The 24,490-nt window shown below is 41.4% G+C and overlaps 2 protein-coding genes and 2 long non-coding RNA genes across 6 annotated transcripts; 2 read left to right on the top strand and 2 right to left on the bottom strand.

The window, feature by feature from the left end:
• Positions 1–236: 236 nt before the first annotated feature.
• On the top strand, positions 237–2,199 carry rps28 (ribosomal protein S28). 2 transcript variants are annotated; one of them, XM_020110781.2, is made up of 4 exons: positions 237–349; positions 636–683; positions 1,318–1,486; positions 2,073–2,199. In XM_020110781.2, exons 1-3 carry the CDS (start codon positions 311–313, stop codon positions 1,438–1,440), a joined length of 210 nt encoding a protein of 69 aa, XP_019966340.1. In that variant the 5' UTR covers positions 237–310; the 3' UTR covers positions 1,441–1,486; positions 2,073–2,199. The 2 variants fall into 2 exon arrangements, with proteins under 2 accessions (XP_019966340.1, XP_019966334.1); XM_020110775.2 differs by having other exon boundaries at positions 241–349; positions 1,318–1,440.
• LOC138405191 (uncharacterized) lies at positions 1,494–20,996 on the bottom strand. 2 transcript variants are annotated; one of them, XR_011238876.1, is made up of 3 exons: positions 20,857–20,996; positions 14,753–14,857; positions 1,494–1,854 (listed from the first exon to the last, which is right to left on the bottom strand). It is a non-coding gene; the product is annotated as an uncharacterized lncRNA (long non-coding RNA). The 2 variants fall into 2 exon arrangements; XR_011238875.1 differs by having other exon boundaries at positions 14,764–14,857.
• angptl4 (angiopoietin-like 4) lies at positions 15,648–22,198 on the top strand. Its single transcript, XM_020110764.2, has 7 exons — positions 15,648–16,292; positions 17,089–17,199; positions 17,309–17,393; positions 19,936–20,049; positions 20,191–20,286; positions 20,503–20,787; positions 20,882–22,198. Exons 1-7 carry the CDS (start codon positions 15,765–15,767, stop codon positions 21,064–21,066), a joined length of 1,404 nt encoding a protein of 467 aa, XP_019966323.2. The 5' UTR covers positions 15,648–15,764; the 3' UTR covers positions 21,067–22,198.
• A 426-nt stretch (positions 22,199–22,624) lies between these two features.
• On the bottom strand, positions 22,625–24,476 carry LOC109642235 (uncharacterized). Its single transcript, XR_002203647.2, has 3 exons — positions 24,396–24,476; positions 23,934–24,244; positions 22,625–23,057 (listed from the first exon to the last, which is right to left on the bottom strand). It is a non-coding gene; the product is annotated as an uncharacterized lncRNA (long non-coding RNA).
• Between the last annotated feature and the right edge of the window lie 14 nt (positions 24,477–24,490).

The following is a 24,490-nucleotide window of genomic DNA, read 5'->3' as shown; positions in this document are numbered from 1 at the left end:
AGACCGAAAAAAAGAGAGACTGGAAATAATGGTATGGCCCAGGATTCCACCCATTGATGATTTTGTCGATGGTATTTCCCAAGCTAGCGGAAACGGAAGTACGGAGTCAAATGTTAAAAATATATTTTTATTTAAGAAAATGCTTATATATTAATTTAATTAACAGGGTTTCCCATTTTATCCACGTGTTGGCTTAAACTTACATCTAATACAATTGTTTTTTACTAAACTTAAATAGACTGAAAGATTTAACTCTGGATATAGACCCTCCCCGCACCCCGTGACGTCCTTTCCGGTCTAACCTGACAACATGGACGCCAGCCGCGTGCAGCCGATCAAGCTCGCCAGAGTAAGAAAACCATTAATAATGAGTAAATGAACAAAAGCAGACGGATAGACATCTACATAAAGTATTCATATATTACTCGGTGCCGAAACATCGAAGCTAAGTGACGTTTAAAGCTGAGATTAGCGCACCGCAGCTCGGCTCTCGAGCCTCCATCATGGAGGCCTGTCCATGCTAGTGTGCTGCTCCCATGTCCTGCTGCTGCTCACAGCTCAGGGCTGCGTGCTCACTACTTCAGACGATCATCTCTAATGCTGCGGTGTTCACAACATGTATGTTCTGTTCTCAGGTCACCAAGGTGCTCGGGAGAACTGGTTCCCAGGGACAATGTACACAGGTATGCTAATGCTAACGCGTCAAAGGCGACGTTTTATCAATGAAACGTAGTGTTTCTGATGCTCTTCTCTTTTTATTGAGTCAACTGAGCAGCTCCTAGAATAACATCAGTATCACGTGGTCATCAGTAACTCTGCTTTAAACCTGTTTAAATGTTTTCTAAATGCTATATTGTAGGTTCACTGTTAAAAAGCCCTTAACAGCAGTGAGCTATGATGGAACTTATATTACATCTTTGTGTTCATGCAGTTCCAACAAAACAACAGCTGGTATATCTTTTTTGGTTTTGATCTGGAAGTCAGACAAATTTATATTTGGACCTTAAAGTTAATGTATTTTCTAATTCATTCACTCGCTTAATATTTAGGGTTGTGCATTGATAGATCAACGAGATAATTGGGAGTTAGTGTGCAAAGCTGTGAAGTTCTAACCAAAATGACAAACGTTTGTGTTTTCATGAACTTAATTCTAAAAGTCCACCTCAGTATCAAAATCTGATGTTAAACTTACTAAACCTTGTAGAAATGCTGCTGTGAATGTTTCATTTGGCTGAAAGGTAAAACAATGTATAGCCATGTGTCAGATGGTTACCCACAAAACTCCAGTATTTAATGTAATGTGTGTGTTACCTGCAGGTCCGTGTTGAGTTCATGGACGACAGCAACCGCTCCATCATCAGGAACGTGAAGGGCCCAGTCAGAGAGGGAGATGTGCTCACACTTCTGGAGTCTGAAAGAGAGGCCAGGAGGCTGCGATAGGTGAGGGCTCATGGACCCGGCCGTATCTGTCGACCTGTTCACCAAAGTGTGTTTGAGTTAATTAATGTCTGTCTACATGTGCTTTCTCATTAATAGAATTTTTTATCTGATGACCAAAATATTGTATCACAGGTCACCTAGCAAGATTTTTCAACACTTCACTATTGGCCTGTTTTAACCATAGAGCTGAAATAAAAGCTCTTCCACACAATATCTACATTAAAGCCTCAACAACGATGTGATTGTTGGGGGCCTATGAACTGTATTGTGTTTTTAGTTAACATTTGTCTTTGGTTTTGCTCACCACTGATGTAAATAGACACTTGTGGCTCAGATGCATTGCTGAGGTGTATTTCAGCCATGTTGGTGTATAGTGCTCTGTGGTTCTCTTTGCTGATCACGGGACTGTTATTCCTGAAACACCAAACAACAGATGGATGATTGAGTTAAACAGAGCAGCACTTTTCAGTCACAATATTAAATCTGGTACTTCCATCAGATTTCATCCCTGGAATAGATCACATTTCCATGTTCTTTGTATTGTCTTGTTTACACAGAATCTTTTAGAGGCAGTTAGTTGTGTTAGATATTTCTGAGATGAGTTGTGACTTAACTCTCGTCTTCATTCACAGTGCTTGCCGAAGACGTGAGGTGCCAATCCAGCAATGTGAAGTAGAAGACGCCATCAGCTTTGCTTGCAATGGCTAACATCTCACTCTTTCAGATTGTTTTGAAATAAAATTGGTTATCAAGATGAAAGTGTGGCAGTCCTGTGGTTTTTCCAATAGAAAATGAACTTTCTTTTCCCCCTTTACTTTAATAGTCAACACATTTATTAGGGCTGCAACAGTCTGATGCTCGACAGTTTTTTGGTTGTCAGTAGGTGTCAATGTATACATATATATCCTTGCACACAGATGTGTAAATAAACTGGAGACTTAAACAAGGTGGACGTTTTGGAACATGCCATAGTTCTGATATTGAATTTTGTAGGTGATCTACTAAAATCCATACATTACAGTGGAACAACAATCCAGAGAATGGTGCTGTGAGAAAAACTAAAATGCCTGTAAAATGAAGTAATTCAAGTTATGCTCCCTTGAAAGAATCAAGAAAGAGTTAATTTCGTCTTGTTTATAGTTTAGATTTCTCTCATATCTCCAGTATAAACACTCTTGGGTTATGAGTCCAATGAAGGCAGAGTGGATTAATTTTAAAGGACTAAAGGTGAAGTTGATGGTAAATCTGCCACACTGTCTTGAGTTCAAGTTAAATTACTTGATGTCATTGTCATAATTCTATTTCCACAAACACAATTGACAGTTTATGGTGGTGGAATATATCTAAAGAAAATGACATTACTGGATTCAAGCTGCGCAGTCTACATTCTGTCCAGCAGAGGGCAGCGCCACTCTAAAGTTTTTAGAAATACTGTTTTCTGTCCAGACCTCACTTAACAGTTTCGAAATAATTATATGAATGATTTGTAGAAACAACATACAAACCTATTCACAACTCCTTATCCCCTCTTAAACTCTGACGAGGAAAGTATTTTTACACAAAACTTTGGCTCTGGGCCATAATGATATAAAACAAACTATATGGTACAATAAGTTTGTCCTTAAGAACATAACACAATTAAAATATGTTTCATATTTGTTGAGGATAATAAGTTTGAGAACATTGTGTGATTGTGTCTTTATGTAAGCCAGTCTCCTAATTCTACTTTTAATATGCATGGTTGCCTCTGATCCTGGTTTAGCATTGGTTTGTTTGAATGCTGGGGATCAAAAAACCCATTCTACTTTTGCATAAATGCTCTCTGGGTAAATATGTGACCCAAATAACTTTATGTAAAAGGTCTAGAATATGAAATATCACTCCAGGAGCATTTGTTCATCAATGCACAATTATAGATCACCCCCAACAAACACACTGATTTGACACATGCCTCCATGTTGTGGCTGATCTGTGTGTATATTTAAAATGGATAGGCGTCCATGAAGATATTTGGATGAATTCCAGCTTGAGGCTCATGAAGGACCTCAGAGTAAAGTAGGTCAGTTGGAGGCGCTGGGCCTGCTGCACATATGTTTACTGTAGGTTTAATGATTTTACATTTTTTACTTTGACCTACTTGGCGCCAGACTTTGAACTGATATACTTGTGAGGTGAGGGGAATTTATTTTTGCTGTAAAATCAATACACAATGAGAAAATTGATGTCTGTCAGCTGTAGCACACTGCCCAGATATTTGATATATTTGTTTAGCACCATTTCCTTACATTAATATTAAATCAGTTGATCAAACATAAAACGATTAAATCAAGCACATTTTAACTAGACCTAGAGGCTTCATTTTTAGTTAGTTCATCAAGCTGTGGAAAATACTGACCCTTATTTACCTCGTAAATCATGGCCCATGTACTGTTACCACCTTCTCTCTCTCATGAAAATGCAAGCAAAAACAATTTTTACCATATAAGACACGATGATTTGAAAGTGCTTCTTAGAGGAGCTACAGGATGATTGCTTTGCAGTAATGGAATGTGTTTTTCTTTCATTTGGCACTATTACTATTTATGCATATCTGTGCCAAAAGCAACTCAGGTGAAGCCAAGTTCCTCTCACAGTCCAGATTATTTACCATAATACATACATGTATACATATTACATATAACTCAGCAACCAGGATCAGCAGCTGCAGCTTATGAACTTAGCTGCAATTTCAACCAAAGAGTCATCGAACAGTAACATGAAGCTCAACAGACAGAGACACAAATTCAATCCTGGCAGCCAAGTGGAGCTGCACGCTGGCACTTGACACCCAGCAAGGAAAGGAAAATTGTTTTTCAGGTTAAACGTCTGGCTGATCTATCTTGCAGAAAACAAGTGCATACAATCTGGTTCATGGAGCCAGCACTGTACCTCCAGAGCCACATGTGAGCATTTAAAAATGAAAAGGCTGCCCAGTACTCTGTGGTCATCATACTGCATCCTGAAGCAAATTAGAAAACATCTCCCTCAGCCTGAATCTGACCGTCAATCACAAACCGAGAACGATTAACAACCTGCAGCGGTTTATCCTCACGCTGACCTAAAGTACAGTAAAATAGAAAGAGAATATAAAAGAGGGTGGGGATTTCTAGTATGTTATTCAACAGGATTCCCAGTCAACAACAACCTTGTGCTTCAAAACAACTTGCTATCATCTTACCCCCTGCACCTCCCTATCATTATCATCATTCCACCCCTCTCCATTTCTCTACTTCGCACACACATCCAGACCTTACGGGTGTGTTTACCATCTCTCCATTTCCCCTCCTCCCGTCTCCCTCCCTCTTTATCCCAAGGCCACTCCCTGTTTGTGTGCATGCCACCAAGGTCTAACTCAGCTTGGAGAAAACAGCAGCAGTGGACTTGTCTGTCTGTTTGTCTGTCTGTAGGCAGTATTTACAGACATGTATCTGGGAACTGTGTTGGTGTGAAACGTTTGCTACTTTCCAAAATTAGACTATATTTGTTGTGTCTCCACTTTCATTCAATCCAACAATATAAGACAAATTATGATGTTGCCCCAGAGTTCACTGAAGATGATGACACTTGATGGCACCTGAACAGCCCTTCACAAAGCAGCTAACCAGAGTCCATGTTTAAATCCTTTAAACAATGTTCTTAAACCCTTTTTGAAAATCTGCTTTCTAAATTTCAACATCATACTAATACCTACAATGAGACTGAAAATAGTTCAGATTTTAAATGTTTTCTGTCAGGATACCTTTAAGTTCATTTGGCTTCTCTCAGTGACGAAAGTGGTGAAAGCTGGGGAAAGTAGTCGTCAACGTGTTGCTTCATCAGGAGTTGAGCTGCTCTTGAATGGGTTCTGTGTTTCCTATCAGCTTTAAATTACAACAATGGTGGAGTAGCATTTGGATCTTTTACTCAAAGCAGCTATAAAGGCGGAAATAATGACAAGTAATACTACAAAGTTTGCTTGCAATGATAATTCTCATCAAACTGCTCTGAACTTTTTAGCATCTTTCAGTTTGTTGTTTCAAGTTTCTGACTTTGTTTTGAGTCACATATTTCTGCACAGGGCTGAATTTAACAAAACCAATCCACTGTACACAAAACAACAGACAAATGCAGGTAGCGACTAGCTAGTGAACATAATAGAGCATTTAGTGGTTAAAGAGCCCTCAAGTGTTTGTGGAGAAAAAATTTGAGCTAAAAGAGGAGGGAATTAATAACTTACATTGACTAAGAAGCTTGAAACAGAATCTTCATAACTGCTGCTCGACTATATATATGGCCAACTATATGACTATACAGATATAATGAGCTACAAATATATATTATATAAATATAATATACACTGCTGAAAAAAATCTGATCTTGATGAATGGATTATTCAAGTTGAAAATCTTGTACTGATGTACAATGAAACTAAAATCATCAAACAATTGAGGGCTGGATTCAAAACCTCACCGAAAATCAAATTTCAACACGGTAACTCATAATGTGACTCAGTAGTGTGTATGGCCTATGGCATCAACGCTTTAGTCATCCAGGAGCTGCCAACACACTCCAGCCACATAAGGCTGGGCATTGTCCTGCACCAGGAGGAACCCAGGGCCCACTGCACCAGCGTAAGGTCTGACAATCGCTCTGAGGATTTCATCCCGGTACCTAACAGCAGTCAGGGAACCGTTGGCTATGACATGCAAGTCTGGGCGAACCTCCACGGACCAACCGGCAAACTGGTCATGCTGAAAGACGTTACAGGCAGCATAACATTCACCACAGCTTCTTCAGACTCTTTCACATCTGTTACATGTGCTCAGTGTGAACCTGCTCTCATCTGCGAAGAGAATGAGGCGCCAATGGCAGACCTACCAATTCTGGTGTTCTCTGGCAAATGCCAATCGAGCAGCACAGTGCTGGGCTGTGAGCACAGGTCCCACTAGAGGATGTTGGGCCCTCAAGCCTCCTTCATGGAGTCTGTTTCTGACAGTTTGTTCAGAAACATGCACACCAGTAGCCTGCTGGAGGTCATTTTGTCGGGCTCTGGCAGTGCGCTTCCTGTTCCTCCTTGGTCCTGCTGCTGGGTTGATGACCTTTAATTTGCACCACATGTGAAATTGATTCACAATCACTTGTGCTTCCTAAATGGACAGATTGATATCCCTGAAGTTTAACTATCTTGGTGTTATACTTTGAGCAGTGCATATTTATAAATATACTTTTTAAAGTCCTTTCATAAGTACAGAATTATTATCAAAAAACAAAAAATGGTCAAAGTACTCATTATGCAGAAAATTGTCCCTTTTGCATATTTGATACCATGATGTTATATAACTGAAGTATTAATACTGATGCATGATGAAATGGGTTTAATCTGTGTTTAACACTATATACAATAGCTATCACATAAAATGTAGTAAATTAAAATAATCATAAATTAGAAATACTCATTAAGTACCTCAAAATTGCACATCAAGACAGTACTTAAGCGGTCTGACAAAGTTTACCTTTGGTTCTGCACCAATTATGACCCATGTAACAAATGTAGCGCACAGGGACACAAGTTTAAACTGGAGAAGCCCTCTCGTCGTGTTGGTTTAAAAAGGGCTCGCTGGAATTGGGGGAACTTGGCAGGAGGCTTCGGGCTTTGTTTATCCCATGCTGGTTAACAGGATGTGCAGCAGGGAGGTCACGGAGCCTCCAGGGGTGGGAAAAGGCCTCTGATTTACAAACTGTGATCCCGGCTATGACCTGGGTCCCAGCCATCAAATGTACTAATGGAGCCCAAAGGACACAAGGAGGGGATGCAGAGAAAACAACCTCCCCAGAGGTAACTAGAAGACATTCCCTGTCCCTCTCTTTCTCTCCTTCTGCTGATTCCTTTCCATCTTTCTCACACTCTCCAGCCCTACTGACCACTGAACTTTAGTAAACCGGGCTTCTCTACAGACTGTCCTTGTTTCCTTCCTTCAACTACAAGAGATGAGGCTGCAAAAGGTGAAGCTGGTCTAATTGGGCTTCTTTTTTACAGCTCACAGTAATGAGCAGAGATTGAGAGACGAAACAAGGCTGAGAGAGACGGTTAAAGAGTAAAAACTTGGCATGCAAAGCACATCTCACACTCGCAACATGCTTATCAAGTTCATCTGTCTGCAAAAAGCTCTGGGCTCTAACTCCTCTTATCTGTTCTCAAGGAAAAACATTGAATCCAGGATACTCAAGTGACAAAAAAGATTAACATTTTACAAATATCTGAATAAGCATAAAAAGAAACATTTGAATATCTGTAAGAGCAACACTGATGAACCACCGAAACAAAAAGATTAGTAAATACAAGACCAGGAAGGATGAAATGGAGAGGACAGTTTGGAAGGACGACAACAACGAACCAAACACAGCTTACACATTTTTGATTCACTTTTATGTAAGCGAAAGTGCACAAGGGAGAGACTTCATGGTGTGAAGGTCAGAAAAACAAACCGTCCATTTATTTTCCGAAGGCTCCGTCCCGCCCCCCCCACAATGCATGTTACTTTTGGAATATGTTTCCCTGCACCGCACTGTCACAGCACAAATGGCAGGTGCACAGACAGACAGAAAAAGCAACAGGGCTGAAACAGAGGGTCACGGACCCGGCTGCTGATAATAATGAAGCTTGTTGTGGAGGTGACAGGGCAGGGTTAAGAAAGGGCTGTTTTGAATCTCTCTGTGGCACATGACCTTTAGTAAACACTGTCAAAACAAACCTCCATGGACTCTGTCCCCTCGACTGACACAAACAAGGAAGTGTTTTTGCAGCACTGAGAGCAAACCTGATGTGTTTAGGCTGTTTTTTTTATGGCTGTGATACATAAGGCCTACAAGTTTTAGGTGAGGGATAAAATAAGTATTTACTTTAAGCCTCATAACAGTGTGATCAGTTTCCTCCTTGATATGGCCCTAAAGGAGCAGTTCAACATGTGTGAATATATGTCCATTCATGTTGCTGAGGGGTAAATGAGAAGATTGATTTGACAGAGATGTTGTATCAGTGTTCTGTATCTGTTGAGTCTACCTCTTGGCAAGAAACGCTCCCATTTCTCATAATCCTCTCACATGTTTATCTGAGCCATCTGTTATCTCCTGGTGAGGAACAAGTTTGTTGTACAGACATTGGCTCAGCGGTGACAGAAAAGTGGTTGCGAAACATTGTGTACCCAGCAGGACTTTCATGACTGCTTCTTACATAACTGTTACTCTCATCATTGTGAAATATAATCTACATATTAATCATCTTAAATAACAAATTCAATAATTCCACGAGTAAACAACATTATCTGGGTTAAAGGTCGAGCTGATGTAATTTTTTTTATTTCTCTAATGAGTGTTTTGGTTTGTTCCTTCTGATACAGTTCGAATAATTGTCCGGATTTAAAGATGGACATCTCCACTTTCTCCCTTCAATTCACAAGCTCAACGAATCGTGTCAGCCAGTCTCAGCTGTCAAACCTGACTTTACCCTGTTTTTATAGCATCAATTTACTACAGATTTACTGGAAAAATGAACACTTGAACAAACATCAGTGTGAAGAACCGTTAATGTGCAGCACTTTCTTTATCACACATCAATCACACACTGCCGGCACAGCTATCAGGGGTTCAGTATCTTGCCCAATGACACTTTGGCACACAGAATGGGGAGACTGGGATCAAAACCACCTCCCTTCTGGTTAGTGCAACCTGCTCCACCTCCACAGTGAAATAAAATAACACAAAATACCACCACAAGCTATTTCAGCTAAACTAAAATTGCTGTACATGCTAAACAAAAATAGGATTCAGAGCCTGTTTCACCTTCAAAACTCCAAAACAAACAAAGCACTCGGTGGGACAATTCAATCTCAAATATATTTCAGGATTTGAGATTAACGACCAACATCTTTAAATCTCAAATATTTACACATTATATTTTCTTTTAATCTAGACATTTTATGGGATTTATGGGCAGTTTTGCAGGGATTGGTCATCATCATGAGGTTGGGAAGCAACACATTATCCCGCTAAGGAGGCCGATTTTGTTATATTTGGAAGAACATTTTGAAATCCAAGCCCTTTTTCCTTTTACTTCTCCAAACCACCAGCAGCTTTGCACTCGACAGTAAGAGGCTCTCTGCCAATATCACCCACATCTTTCCCAAAACAGACCTCATTCACATTTAAATCTCTCTTCACTTCAAGTGTCTCCTCTATCCAACCTGCTTCCACCTCCACTCCTGATCAAATTAATGGGGCAATAAATTGGAATCATTGTGATCAGTGGCTTATACCCAGCTACCTCAAGTGCTCCCCACTCTGTGCTAAACATAGTATGTGTGCTCAAGTGTTTCTCATTAGTTCATGGGAATTGAGCTAGGGGCACATCGGCAAGGGGCTGATTTTTGGGACTAGGATGCGTCATCAGGGGAGACCTTTTTTTTAACAAGTCCGTGGGGGAGGCTAAACAGCTACTGCATCACATCTGAGGCTCTGAGTCCAAATTGTAAGAGATGTGTTCTGGAGAGCTCGTTCAGCACCCACAGCTGCCCCATTCGAGCACAATCCCCAGACAATGTAAAAATGTGTTTGACTTGTTTACAGTTACTGCATTTAGCATGGAATTCATCCTTGACCTTAGGGTTAGGGTTGTTTTGGTCACCAGCAGGATTCTTTTTCTGAGTATAGAGTATATTACAGAACCAAGCTTTGTAAACAAACACAGGTTTTTGATATAGTTAGGTAACAACTGCCAGGGAGCTTATGATTTCACCTATGTTGTTTGTTGGCATTGACCTACTTATTTTTCAGCAGGATTGCCCAAAAGTAATAAGCCAATCTGCATCAAACTTGGTAGCAAGAAGGGGCATGAGCTAAGGAAGAGTTTTGGTGCAGATTTGGTTAAAGGAGTAGATCCAAAATGTGTGCGATGGGACATTCATTTAAATTTTCATCAATTTCTCATGAAATAATGTATGCATCATAAATATTTTGTTTGTTTGGCTGTGGCAGATGGATACGCTCCATCCTATTCTCACTCATAGGGCTGCATGTATCCATTAGTGTATCCATTAGGGCACTGTAAAATGAACATAGTGACATGTTGAGAATCAATCTTATCATTTAAATCTTTACAAGAAAGCAAATTTCCACTGAGTGGAAAATGTCCCAAAGTTTCCCAAAATGTGTAAATTGATATTTAAGCATAATTTCTTTATTATCAGTTTCCATGGTGTGGAGCATGATATATATTCTCAGAAAAACTCATTTTACAGCAGTTGCGAAACTCTGGCATTTCCTATATGGAAGTAAAGAAAGATCAAATATAGAAGGCAGGGATGACTTATGTCTACGGTGCAATTTTTCACCTAACTTCCTGACACTAAACATCAATGTGCTTCTCTTTCTGAAATGTAGCCACTGCATTTAGCCGAAGGATCAAGTCTAATACTGTTTGCAATCTTACAAGGACAGCCCTTGTTCGTTGGGTGCACAGGAGCAGAGCCACACCCCAAAAATACTGTAAACCAGTGCAGATTTCCCGCACCATTAAGAACTGACTGCATACACAGCTGTGGTCTATGCATTTGCAATATCCAAATATATATGTACATTCTGTACTTTTCTGCTTCCTGCCAGCTGGGACGCTCATTTAGTCCACAAGTGATGGAAGAACTGAGGGGGAAAAGCATGATGTACTTGTGGAAGTACAGATGTGCTCAGGGACGTCTTTCAGCAGGACTTCTTTCCTCAGGTCCAGTCTGAGAAGTAGAAGTATCTCATGGCAAACAAATATCAACCCAGTCAAGCTGAAGCAGAAATAACAAAAACACATTCATTTGTATCATGTAGCTCATGTCTGTGCACGTGTAAGCCGAGCAGGGGATGTAAGGAATGTGGAGAGGAGACAACTGTGTGTGTGTGTGTGTGTGTGTGTGTGTGTATGCAAGTAAGCTACATGCATAAATGAAATGTGTGCATGTGTTGATTAAAGTCTATGGTCAGCTGCACAAACATGGCACAGGAGAACACGGACAGCAGTTTTGTGTTCTTTTGTCTTATGTAACTTGTCTTATGTCATGTTTTTGACCCCAAAGTGAAAAAAAACAGAAACACTCATCGTTCACAGGATCATATAAAAGCTAATAAAATGCAGATATATAAAGATTTATAGAAAAAAGTAGAAGGGGGGATGTCAAACATTTGTGTGGGAACTGGAGTCTCTTGATACATGCTGATGCAAAATGGACACCATCTTGGTTCAAGGACAGAATTTCACAGTCCACACAGGAAATCTCTCACATCCTCCTCCTGCATGCTCTCCCTGCCCGCACAGGCCTTTTCGTGCAAAAACCAAACCAGAGGTGAAGAGTCACACATCGTCTCTCAGGACTGCTGGCGGCTAAAAATAAAAAAAAGGCAGGTTTTCACATCTTCCTGTGCCATCTTCAGCATGCAGTTCCTGAGGCAACAATGTAGAACAGTCACCAAAGGGGCCCCACTGGATAAATGAGGGTCAGGGCTGAGTAAATTACGTTATGCACTTGCTCTTCACCACTTGGAGGCAGTAGTGTGTTTCACCTAGCCTTCTTCAGAATGAGATGTGGAAAATGGGTTCAGGGAAAACGTTTTCCCCTGCACGTCTGTGCGGCGCAGGAGTGTGGTGTGACACGTGCGTCTGTCGGCAGGTTTGTCTGTCCTTAGGACATGGACATAATGGAACTTCTCTGCCAACTGTAAATGATGCTTTACAGGAAATCATAGTTTCAATGGTCATTTGTTTCTAAATTTGATGTCATTCCTTTGAGTGGAGATATTAATACATTTTGAGTATGAAACTTTTACTTTGGCAAGAGAAGCACAATCGTAACTAATGGCATTAATTACGGCTGCATTCCATTTAGGTATATTACTTTCAGGGTCTCAGCACTGTGCCGGCTGATCACCTGGACACTTACACTAATTCTTAATCATTCCTTTTCCACTTTTCCATTTTTAATCCCCTCTCTCTCTTTTCCTTCTCTCTTGTTTCATTTTGGTTTACTCTTCTTCTCATTATTTGATTTATTGTTTGATTTTCGCTTGATACCCACATTTTTAGATGACATGTATAATATAATGACTGTTTCTTTGAATGTAATACATTTGGGATGTTGGTGGGTTAGGATGGGTTGTGAGGTCATACAGTTCTTTTTCATCTCTCCCCTTTGGCAAACGAACTACTGTAAGAGATCATATACTAAGAAAGAGAGCGTATAGAACTTCAAAAAAATCAAACAAACTGTATATACCTCATCACACCACTATCAAAAATGTGAATCGTTATCTTTATATAATATTTATGATTATGCTGCACCTAAACAGCAGCATCATCAGACAAGACCCTGCTGTTCATCCACCTTTTCCTCTCGCTTGACATTCATGTATTTCTGGCAAACAGAATAAGCAGCAAATAATAAAAACCTAAAACCCCTAATAAAATAGATCACAGATCACAGTTTATCCATGGCAACCAGAGGTTTACTGCTCTAACAGGATCAGCACCTGTTTTTTTTTAATTTTTACTTCCTCTCTCTCTCTCCTACATGACTAAGTCTGGGGGCGGCACTGGGATTTACAGATGTTCTGTGTTTGGAATCTGGGTAAAAGGTTAGCATGCCGGCTGAAGATGGGAGCGCACATCTTGGGAAATTGAATAAGCAGCTGTGGCGGGCCGTGGATCTGGTGATCAGTAACATATGACTCTGTGGTTTTGAAATTACAAATGACAGGATACGGTTGAGACTGATTCCTGCGAACTGCGTACATCATGGCAGATATTAAACAAATGAAACAGATTTTTGTGAAAACCGTTTGGTCTGAAGTTAATATATTATGTCTAGTGACAACCTGATGATTAGTCTGCTAGTTCTTCATGTCTAAACTGGTTGCAGTCGTCTCAGGACGGATGGTCTTCAGTGGTGGAAAATAACTAAACACATTTATCCTAAGTACAATTTTGAAGTACTTGTACTGTACTTTTATTTTAAGTTAAACAATATATTTTATATTGTACTTTATCCAATTGAATAATTTGGTACATTATTACTAATTAAGCTTCCTCACAATATGATTCAATCAGAGCTGCACCAAATTTCACACAGTTATAAATAAACCTGATATTTTTTGAATCAAGATCCATGAAGTATTCTCTGGGGAAATGGTAAAAATGTTGAAAAATGGCCAATCCTGCACTGACAAAGAAATTGATAAACGTTTCTGGATCTGCCCCCTGAGCCAGATCCACACCAAAGGTAAATGGGTTCTTTCTTTGGCCGAGGTTTAACTTAATCCAAATCATATATTTAATGAAATGGCAGTCTGAAAAAGATTATACTTTTACAGATGTTGTATTACTACTTTTAAGTGAGTATGACAGTAATGTTTCCTCCACTACTGTTGTTACATTATGATGTAATTATCTGGCAGGCCATGACTAAAACAAGCGTGAGTCATTTGATATGTCACACCTCAACATTGAGGTCTATTAAAATTTTCCATATCAACTTCAGGTAATTTTTTTATACCTTTACATGATGCACCTTATCCAGCTCTCACACAAACAGCTGCTCCTGACTGCACAGCTGGAATTGATCTAAACCATCACACTCATATTTAGCAAAATGTGTACATCAGGGGGGTGTTTTATTTGCATTTAGATAAAGAAATAATTATCCTTATGCCTGATAAAACGCAGACATTGGCACGCAAGGCCAAGAAGAACTAAGGCCTGCAGTTCATCTTTCACATCCGTACTGTAAACCCTCACATCTCTGCCAAGTGCTCCAATGTCAGAAGAATGTAATAAGGCACGTATTGTTCACTTGTACAGTGATGACGATCGGTCATTAGGTTCAGCTAGTGTCTTTTCCATTTGCCATGGTTCTGCTTGTACCTGCTTCTTCCTTTGCCTTGTAAAAAAAAATCTTAAAATAAAAAAAATTCAGGGATAATCCTGTTGTAGCTGAAATGATGTGAATCATCACCTCTGTCGAAACACAGGTTTGTCCATTTGAACAAAGAGATTCTGTCCGCATTGACCTCAGCATTACTCAACATTCAATAAGAAAAGCCTTTTTTTTACCATTTTTAACTGTAACGTAGCAGATTTTGGTCACCCATGTGGAAACCTCCTCTCTGCCGAGACTTTGAGGAGGAATACTGCATGTTTGTTACATTCCAGACCCTTACGTGAGGGCTGTAATTCTCTTAGCACTGTCAGCAGTCTCCCAGTTACCTTTCACCTACTTAGTCTTGGCGGCAGAGAGGAAAGGGTTAAAGCAGCGCCTTCTTTGTGGTGTGGCCCCAGATCACGTATGGCCTGCAATCTCCCCAGCAGAGTCTAGTGAGAGAAAAAAAAAACACGTTCCATGAGCAGGGCATTCTCTGTGCTATGAACTTTCCCCTAATTCTCACAGTCCTCACAGAACAGATCATTGCTGAGAAGCAAGCACCTCAGGCCAAATCACTGCAATGTTCTTCTCCCTGACGTGCTAGCCCTGACTTCATTCATTCCATGTAATTTAACATAAGTGATAATTAGGGTTTGTAGCTGCTTCTCTGGGTTTTGAAGACTCTTATTCTTTAAAATGAGTATTTTGTTCAGTGGAGAGTAATTTAGATTTTTTAGGTTATTAGACTGTTGTGAAGGCCAATGATTGAATATTTCAGAGAAATTAGGGATTTAGGAAATATTGAATTATAACAGATTATAACAATATATAACATATAGAAATAACTATGAAAACAGACACAGACTATTTTTATGAGCATTATCATGGTTCTGATATCATTGTCAACTAATTCTGGGATGTTCTTGAGCTGATTAATGGATTTGCTCGCTTATTCAGAAATATACATAGTGTTAATTCAACAATGGGAATTGTTTCACTGGTGGGGATATCAAATGTTCAGTTTCCTCCCTTAGATAATGTCCCTCTCCCACAGTGCAGGAATGAAAGTCAATCTTTTTGTTATATCATGTCCCTCCTCTGCCTCTAACATGAAGAGTTAACAGGGAGGTGGGAGGAGGGACAGAAACCTGAGATTAACTGCACCCCTCCCTCTCTGCGGCTGGCCAATCGCAGGCAGCTCAGAGTTGAGGGCTGTGAAACTATAAAACAGTGGTGCTGTGGCAGTTCAGACAGGAGCCTGAACTCATCCAACTGAGCAAGACAAGAGCAGGACACTGCACACCTCTGCAACAAGAACCCACACATTTCAAAGACAAGATTAGGACAAGAGGAGACATGAAGACAACACTGGCAACTCTGACTCTCTGCCTGGTGGTGCTCATGGCCACAGGTTTCCCTTTGGAGAAGAAAGGTGGCTCAGCATCCGGCGGGGCTGCCAAGGAGAAGCGTGTACAGTATGCAGCGTGGGATGATGTTAATGTCATCGCCCATGGCCTGCTGCAACTGGGCCAGGGGCTGAAGGAGCATGTTGACAAAACCAAAGTCCAGATGAGGGACATTTCCACCAAGCTGAAGATCTTCAATCGCACGGTGGCCGAGCTGGGAAAGGAAAGCCAGAAACTGCGATTGGACGGGGAGGCCCTGAAGGTTCAGGCCCGGGGGCTGGAGGACAGAGAGGGGCAGCTGCTGAATGTCACGGCCGAGCTTAGGGAAAAGGCGGAGGAGATGCAGCAGGAGAGGAGGACAATGAGCGAGAGGATGAGCCGGCTGGAGGAGAAGGTGGACAGCATGCTGCAGGGAGAGGCAGTGCTGTCTGACACTAATGCTGGTGCCAAGAACAAGAGTGATGCTCGCAACATCCAGGTGAGAATGGAAGCTTTTCTGTCTTTGTGTATTGATGATAATTTGGTTAAGAAGGCAGAAACATGTCAAATATAAGAGTAGTCAGTTTGGCTGTAAGTGAGCCTTTCCACCATGTGCAAAGTATTCTTTTTATGAAAAATAACCATAAAGTCTCCTAAAGTAAATACTGTTGTTGAATTTCTAAAGTATTTTATAAGTGAATGAATGTACAGCATATGTCGGCTTTTGGTGAGGTTTTTTCTCTCAGCTCAAAGGCAATTGTACAGATGGTGAGTGAGTGGTGGGTGTAGTGGAGTGGAGGGGGGTTGGTTAACAAGCCTGCTCAGCATGGAGGATGCGTGTGCAGTACGTGTATGGAGACAGTAAAAGCTGCCAGACAAAGGAAGCTGCACGCGCCCAGCAACAAGACCATTTGAATAAGTTTCCACAGCTGTCACATTTTTACAACCTGCAGAATATTCGGCCTTATGACAGACAGTTGAAAGAGGCTTTTGCAGCTCAACCTTTACAAAGCAGTAGCCTGAAAGGCTTTAGAGTGGGGTGGAAAATCCCGCGCTCTTACCGGAGTTACATAACCACACCACAGCCGGGTAGAAAGGACGAATGCTTGCCATACAAGGATGTAAACGTCTGTCTTACAGGCTTTTCAATGAAACCCCTGCATGTGGCCCGTTTGTCGTGTTAATTCTGTTTTTTCTCATACAAACTACTGCGCCAGGATTTTTTGCAGATGCATAGTTAAAATAAAGTTAGTAAAATACTTTAAAATGGTACCTGTGTGTATTTTCTCTGTCAGCTGATGCTGGAGGCTCAGAACAGACGCATTGATGATCTGATGGAGAGGATCAGACTTCAACAGGAGAAGCTTGACAAGCAGAATGTGCGCATCAGGACCCTGCAGAGTCAGGTGAGCATGCGTTACAACCACCAAACCAACATGCCCCCATTCTACATCAAAGCAAGTGTTGCCACGTATTTTTATTATTTTCATCACTGATTCATGACTTTTTTTTCAGATCCAGCAATCAAAGCAGAGACCCTCACCAAGGAGCAGCAACACAGAGCCCGGTGGCATCGTGGAGCAAGGCGACTCACCAGTTGGTAAGTAAAGCCAGAGAGCGTCCGAAATCCCCTGTTGACACCATCTTAAGTCGACTGTACAAAATTAGACGCCAAATGTAGCAGACCATCTGTTTAGTATAAGGCCCCCAAAGAAGCTTAAATCACTGGCAATTAGAATCAAGGAATTGAATCAATTTGGGACACGCTCCTCTGCTCAGCATGATGCCAGTAAGAGGCTACTATCAACTGGTGGACTTATGGCACATAGGCCAAGTCTGTGTCTTTAAGCTCTTAAAATCCCAATTACATTGTTCAGTTAATGCAGGATAACATTAACACAATTACACTGGTAAAGTAAGTGAAGATAAATTGTTTCAAAATAAATTAGGCCAACGAAACGTAACATTCTTTATAGCCTAATTTCAACTACCACAGAGAAAGAACATCCATTGGAATAAACAGCAGTGGATAAGCTCAAATGGTACATACACACTGACAGAGTAAGTCTCTATTTTGTCTGTGCCCTTCTCACTGGGGTGTACAGTAATTGTTAGAGGCAGTAAATGATGCCCTCGGCGTGCAGCCACGCCAAACAGCTGCTGCTCCCATCTGAAGTGAACAGTGACTGGACAAGCGGTCACAATGACTGCTTTCATCCAGACTGCACGCAAACCAAATGTGCAAGAGCTGAGACACAGCCACAGTTTCTTGGTCTCACTTTAGGATGGCACAGTCTTCACACACGATGAGGAGGATGAATAAGTACATTATAATAGTGAATCAGAGTGATATTGAACTTGTGTATCTGTTTCTGGGGACCAAAGATGAGAACTGGGTGAAAGGTGAACAGGGCTGAGGCAACAGTTGAGTTCAGTCAGCCAATCACAATAGCACCTCAGAGCTCTGACATCAGCAGGATTTGAGGAATGAGGAAAAAGAAACAAGTTTCTCTGGCGAGGTTTCAACTGGGGGAAAGTTCACGAGTCTCTGGTAGTGTTCAGCCAGGGTCACACAGCTCAATGGGATTACTCACACTGATCATTTCTTTGGTGTCGGGGGGGAGGAGGTAGTACAGGGAAGCCAGGAAACAGCAAAGGAAGGCTTTGAAGAAATCTTGCATGCAATGTTCCTCAGATTACTGCCCTTGTGGCTGAGCCAAGAAAATCAGGGGGAAACAGCGGGGATTGAGGAAAGGTGGTCTAAATTTATCAGTGAACTTTGTACAGATATATGTCACTGTTTTAAAGACCCCTCCACCCACTCTCTTTACAGACATCCAACCCCTTTGTGCAAAACAAACATTTGTAGATCCCTAAAGAATGAGCAACCTTTCCCCTAGATCTGTCAGGGAGCCAGACATCCCCCGCCTCCATTTCAGTCATCCTTTGCTCTCCTCTCCTCCCCCATCCCTTCATGCAAACTCCTTACCTCCAGCTCCCATCTCCTCCTTCTCCCTATTGTAAGGAAAAAAGAAGTGTGCCAAAGTTCAGGAGAGCCCCTAGCCCCCGAGGCTACAGCCACAAGTGTTCATACCTCTAGAGGAGAGCTCATCACACAGACACGCTGGGAAACAATAACTCAGCGAAAATTCATCAAATAATTAAGAAAAATAATTTGAATCATTAGATTTTTTGCTTTTGTAAATATGAGATATGAGAAAGGGATTACTGGAGGGGTGCTATTAGTCTTGAGCCACATGACCCAAATGACAGCTTCAGTAGGAGTCGCCTGCTTTGTATTCCTGCTGTCTCCGATTTCCCCTTTACAGCAACAGCTCCCCTCCGCCCCACCACCCCCTTGATCACTTGCTGTGCATGCAGCAGCCACGCATGCCTGCATCCCTAACTGGCTGAGGCGCACGTGAGGGAGGTGTGCCGACTGCCAAGGCAAGCGGGGGGGCTGGACTATAAAAGGGGTGCAAAAGCATAGTAGTGTTCAACTCAATAGACTGGAGCAGCAAGCAGCTGTAAATGAGGGAAATCTGCTTTGTAACTGGGAGAAGGGTCATATTTATAAACAAGAAAGCCGTTCTCACTTACTATCTCTGTTGTTAAGGCTGGGTCAAAGGCTCTATCGGCTGCACGTTTATATCTCCAGACCCACAGATAAGCTAACAGGCAGCGATAGTCTCATTTTACTTTCGCTCTCACAGCGACAGAAACCTGCCGCTGAGAGGTTCCCTATGAATGACCTACATACGCTGTTAAGGCTGGTTAGAGTAAACAAGCTCGGATTTCTGAATGCCCCTTTAACATAGTACACTTCAGAATAAAACCTCAAATAGCTGATACAATGTGATGTTTCTAGAGCCTGTTGTGTCTTATGCAAAAGTTGGCAAAGACCCTGCAGCAAACTTATAGCCTCAGTTTGACAAAACAAGTAGTTTTTTTTGTGTTCCACAGTAACAGTACAGAGTTCAGGGGAGTGAAACTGAAGAAAAACACGAGTTCAATGTGTCATGTATAAATAGCATGGCCAGCAGTGCAGGGAAAAGGTGATAATGCTGTTTAGACTTCTTGGTGTGATACTACAGAGCTATTTGTCTTAACAATGTGTTTTTCCCTCTGTGTTTCTCTTGCAGAGATGGCATCAGACTGCCATGAGCTGTTCCTAAGAGGAGAGACCACCAGCGGAGTCTACACCATCAAGCCAATCAACGCAGAGTCCTTTAAAGTCTTCTGTGAGATGACAGCCGGTACGTGGCGTTTTGTGATTTAGTGCGTGGCCAACATTCACTGACTGCTCAGACTTTAAGGATCCAGACGTTGCACAAGAAGCTGTTTGTTTTGACCAAAAAGACATTTTCTGATCAACCTCTTTCTGTATTTCTAACTAGATGGTGGATGGACGGTGATCCAAAGACGCCAAGACGGCTCAGTGGATTTTGACCAGCAATGGCACGCCTATGAGAGCGGCTTTGGCAACCTGAATGGTAAATGTTCTTTTCACTTTGACCTCACTCTCCCTACCTAAACCAGCCAGGTGCTTGCTGGCCTGGCCAGAGCCGGATTAGTTCACGCAGCATTACAGTGTTTAGAGCCACGACATCAGCATCTTATCACAGATCAACTTAAAAACAGAAGCAGGAGACAGTGCTTCAGCTGAGGACAGTTTTCTAACTCTCTCTTCTTATCTTTATCTTCTCCAGGAGAGTTCTGGTTGGGTCTTGAAAAGATCCACACCATTACTAAAGATGGCGGCTACATCCTCAACATCAAGCTCTCTGACTGGGGGGATGACTTGGCATCCGTCCGCCTGCCCTTCAAACTGGGTGGAGAGGAAACAAAGTACTCGCTCCAGATTCAGGAAGTCGGAACTTTCAGTACCTTGGAGACTTCCCTGGGGACTGACGCCTCCACTGGCCTGCCCTTCTCCACCAGTGACCGAGACAACGACCAGAAAAATGACCTCAACTGCGCCAAGCACCTTTCTGGTGAGTTGTAAATGACAATCACACTGATAAAACCCCTCTATTAGTTTGAGTTTAAAGGCAGCATCTAACCTGATGTTCTTTTTTGTCTTTACAGGTGGTTGGTGGTTCAGTAACTGTGGTCGCTCCAACCTCAACGGTAGATACTTCCAGAGTCCTCCTCCCAAGCAGCGACACCAGAGGAAGCAGGGCATCTTTTGGAAGACCTGGAGAGGCCGCTACTATCCCCTGAAGTCCAGCACGATGATGATCGCCCCCGCTGCAATTGAGAACAAGTCATAAAGAGTAGAACAAGACAAAGAGAAAAAGGTCAAGACAGGGAAGAAGTAGATTTTGGACTGTTCTTTCCTTTCTTGGTGCTTGGTTGATGAGATAGAGGTTTCCATTTCCCTGGTTGTCTCCCTGTGAGGAAGACTTAACATACCAGATCCAAGGTCCTCAAAATAGAAGCAAAGAGAACCCACTCAAAATGAGTTTCCATTGCTCTTTTCTCTGAGAGACAAGCAGATTCCTTCCCTGCACCTAAAGCCCCAAATGGAAAAAAAGAGACAAATTGCATTTCTACTGTTCTACCATTCAACCATTGCATTTGACTCCATCTGTTGGCATGGGCCCCAAAGTCAGGAGAGCAGCCAGGCGAGTCTAGGCCTGTCTGCTCTGCTGTGAGCCACAGAACATCTCCAACATGTTGCGACTTGTCAACAAAGTTGTGTAGACCGTTGTTGAGTTTGAATGTGGCTTCAAAGCGAGTAAACAGTGTCTGCTCTGCTCTTATTTTGTAGAGGATTCACGTAGGAGTGAAATGCAGGCCAGTTAAGTGAGCCTTGTAAACCCAATGGTGCGGACCAAATGGTGACTTCTTTCAAACGAAGCATAATTTTCCTCATAAGTATGATGAGATTAGTGTTTTGAAAGCAATATGTTAAGTTATAAAATCACTGTAAACTAGGATTACAATGCAGAGAGTGGGTTAAGACGTCAGAAAGCAGAACACGAGGCACTGAAAACCATTCCAGCTTTTTGTACCACAACATTTTGTTCATCCTGCCTCAAATTAAGCATTTTCTTCACTGTCTTAAGCTTTTCTGTGGAGATTTAGGTGATGTCAAGTCATATTGACTACTTTTAAGATAAGAGGCATGGTTTTTGTAAATAGTGTTCACAGAAATGTCTTTTCAGAAATTGTAACTGTTCCTGATATGTCGTGACACTATCTGTTTTGTCGTTACTTGAGAGTTTGTTGTTGCAGAGGTCCCATTTTCTTATTTAAATTATTGTGAAGAATCAATATATATTTCTGGTGCTGCCTGTTTGTAATTTATATTCTATGTGTGTAACAGATGTAAGATTGTTTTTTTAAGAGAAAATACCAATCGTTTGGCCAAAATGAGCCAATAAAATTGATTTAAACTAATATTGCTATTTGTCTGTGTATTATGTGCCACTTAAATTAGTACCCTCACATAATATAGTTACCCAACAAAAGAAGTAAATCACAAATATTTCACTAAAATAACATCATATAAACATGTAGAGAAAATATAACCACAACTAGAGTCAATATGAGTGGATTTGCCCATGTTCAGATGCATTATTACTTCAGCCACTGAGCTGATATCTGAGTGTGTGAAATTTGGTGCAGTTTGATATAATATCAGGAAACTGTTGGCCCTCGATGGAGGTTTTCATTTTAATCCAATACAAGTCAATCATTCCAAAATGGCAAGTTGCAGTGTCCCAATTTTGTCACCATAACTGTGTTGAGAAAATGTAATAGTAAACCGGTTACATTTAAAGTCTAACTGAGTGAACACTTCAACACATTCATTAATGTACAGTCAATGTCCAAGTTTAATTTAGATTTTCATTTGCTTCAACAAAAATCATTGACAAAGACTCTTTTAAATTTGTTTGGTATTAATCCTCCACATTTCTGGATGGTGAGATTTTCTTTGGGACCTGACTTCAGGCTCAATCACACCGAGTAGAACTAAACTAACACATTTCATTGAGCCACACGTGGCAGATCGTAAGGCTTTTACCAGCTTTGTAATGTTATAGTAGCAGTAGCTTTAAGGTGACACTCTGAATTTTCTGCAGACCACTTTCTCCCTCCTTGTCGGGCTTACAGTTAATGTGCTTCATCCGCAGTGATCCTCACAGCACTGACAAGTGGTTAAGGATCAACCTCTGTAACAGCTGATCTGATGAGGTTTGATCTCATCTGACCGCCAAGGTCGGCTATAGCGTGTATCACACACAGCACTTGATACCTGCAGAGAAAAACGAAAAGCGCATTAGCTGAAGTTTCTTCCTGATAAAAACGCTCTGCACCGATCTTCATCATCAGAAGATACATGTACACAATAAGCACGAGCTGTAGAAGTACTCAGGTCCTATAATATCACACTGAATTACTTGTAAGTAAGTATATTTTTGACCAAGTGCTTGAAATATTACCAGTGAAAGTACTGCAGTAAAATGGTCACTCCTCATGTTTTGCCATATGCATTTTATTGATGTTTTATTATTGCTGGTGATTTAAGCATCAAGCCCGTATTTCACTGCTACAGTTGGTTGAGATGGAGCCATTTGGAAGTATTTTATATTAGACTGCAACAAATAATTATTTTGCATTTAATCTGCAGGCTACTGTACAATATATAAAGGACTGATTGTTTCATTTGAAAAACTTAAATAGTGAGAAATCACATCACAATAGCCCAATGTGTCTCCTGATGTATAAAGTGACTTGAGAAGAACAGTTAGAAGTAGAAATAACAAATATCAACACATGGACTTGTACTGTACCTGAGTACCACATCTTATCAAGTGGTCTTTAAAGCATGGGGCCCACATTAAGCTAGCACATCAGCTAGTAAACATGAGAACATTGGAAACCTGTGGAGCTAATATCTGTATGGTGGCTAAATATGAAATAATCCAGAAATTAACCTCTAGAAACTCCACAAACTTTTATTTTCACAGTTTGTTTTTGGGAAATAAAACAAAAGAGACACATAAGCTTACGAGAGATTTAGAAGTGCTGGTAGGCAGAGTGTGTTCCCTTTGGCCTGAGGGCTGGTTAGCTTAGCTTAGCTTTGGTGGGTGTAAACAGGTCAAGCTAAGCTAACTAGCTTCATACTTACCACGTGTAGTATTAGTCCTCCCAGCCAATGATCGTTTTCCTGCGTCGAGCCAGGTCTTGATAATAATAATAATCATATCCATCACGTGTAGCACTGCTGCTCACAGCAACAAGCAGATCATGGCGGAGCATCACTCACCTGTGAAGAGCCCCCCACTCCACAGGTTACCATGGGAACCGTCCACACAGGGGTAGGACAGAAGGACCATCTGCTGCTTCACTCGTGAAAGATGTGAAGTGTTGGACAAGCTCTCACCAGTGCAGCAGTTTGGTCAGCTCTGAGTGAACAGCACATGGAGTAGAGGGACACTACTGAAGATGAAGTGGAATATTAATGCATGAAAACACTTGAGATGAGTGTTTTCCAGCAGGACAGCCTGGCTGTCTCATGCAAGACATTCAACAGAACAGCACGTGCTGCAACCTCAGTATATGCAGTAAAACCTGGGACATGTTGAACTACCTCCAGCAAGGCCCAGCAATCCCTTAGTAAACCACTTCGAGGGATGGTTCACCCAAAAATTCAAATGAACTCATTATCCACTCACCACTATGCTG

Source organism: Paralichthys olivaceus, chromosome 16 (assembly GCF_024713975.1).
Source record: "Paralichthys olivaceus isolate ysfri-2021 chromosome 16, ASM2471397v2, whole genome shotgun sequence".
In the NCBI taxonomy this organism is placed as follows: Eukaryota; Metazoa; Chordata; class Actinopteri; order Pleuronectiformes; family Paralichthyidae; genus Paralichthys; species Paralichthys olivaceus.
This window is presented reverse-complemented; position numbering and strand designations above follow the sequence as displayed.

Coding starts and splice junctions, on each gene's coding strand:
- angptl4 (XM_020110764.2), top strand. CDS start 15,765: ATGAAGACAACACTGGCAACTCTGACTCTCTGCCTGGTGGTGCTCATG. Junction 17,394..19,935: donor GCAAGGCGACTCACCAGTTG/GTAAGTAAAGCC, acceptor TTTCTCTTGCAG/AGATGGCATCAGACTGCCAT. Junction 20,788..20,881: donor CTGCGCCAAGCACCTTTCTG/GTGAGTTGTAAA, acceptor TTGTCTTTACAG/GTGGTTGGTGGTTCAGTAAC.
- rps28 (XM_020110781.2), top strand. CDS start 311: ATGGACGCCAGCCGCGTGCAGCCGATCAAGCTCGCCAGA. Junction 350..635: donor AGCCGATCAAGCTCGCCAGA/GTAAGAAAACCA, acceptor TTCTGTTCTCAG/GTCACCAAGGTGCTCGGGAG. Junction 684..1,317: donor CCCAGGGACAATGTACACAG/GTATGCTAATGC, acceptor TGTTACCTGCAG/GTCCGTGTTGAGTTCATGGA.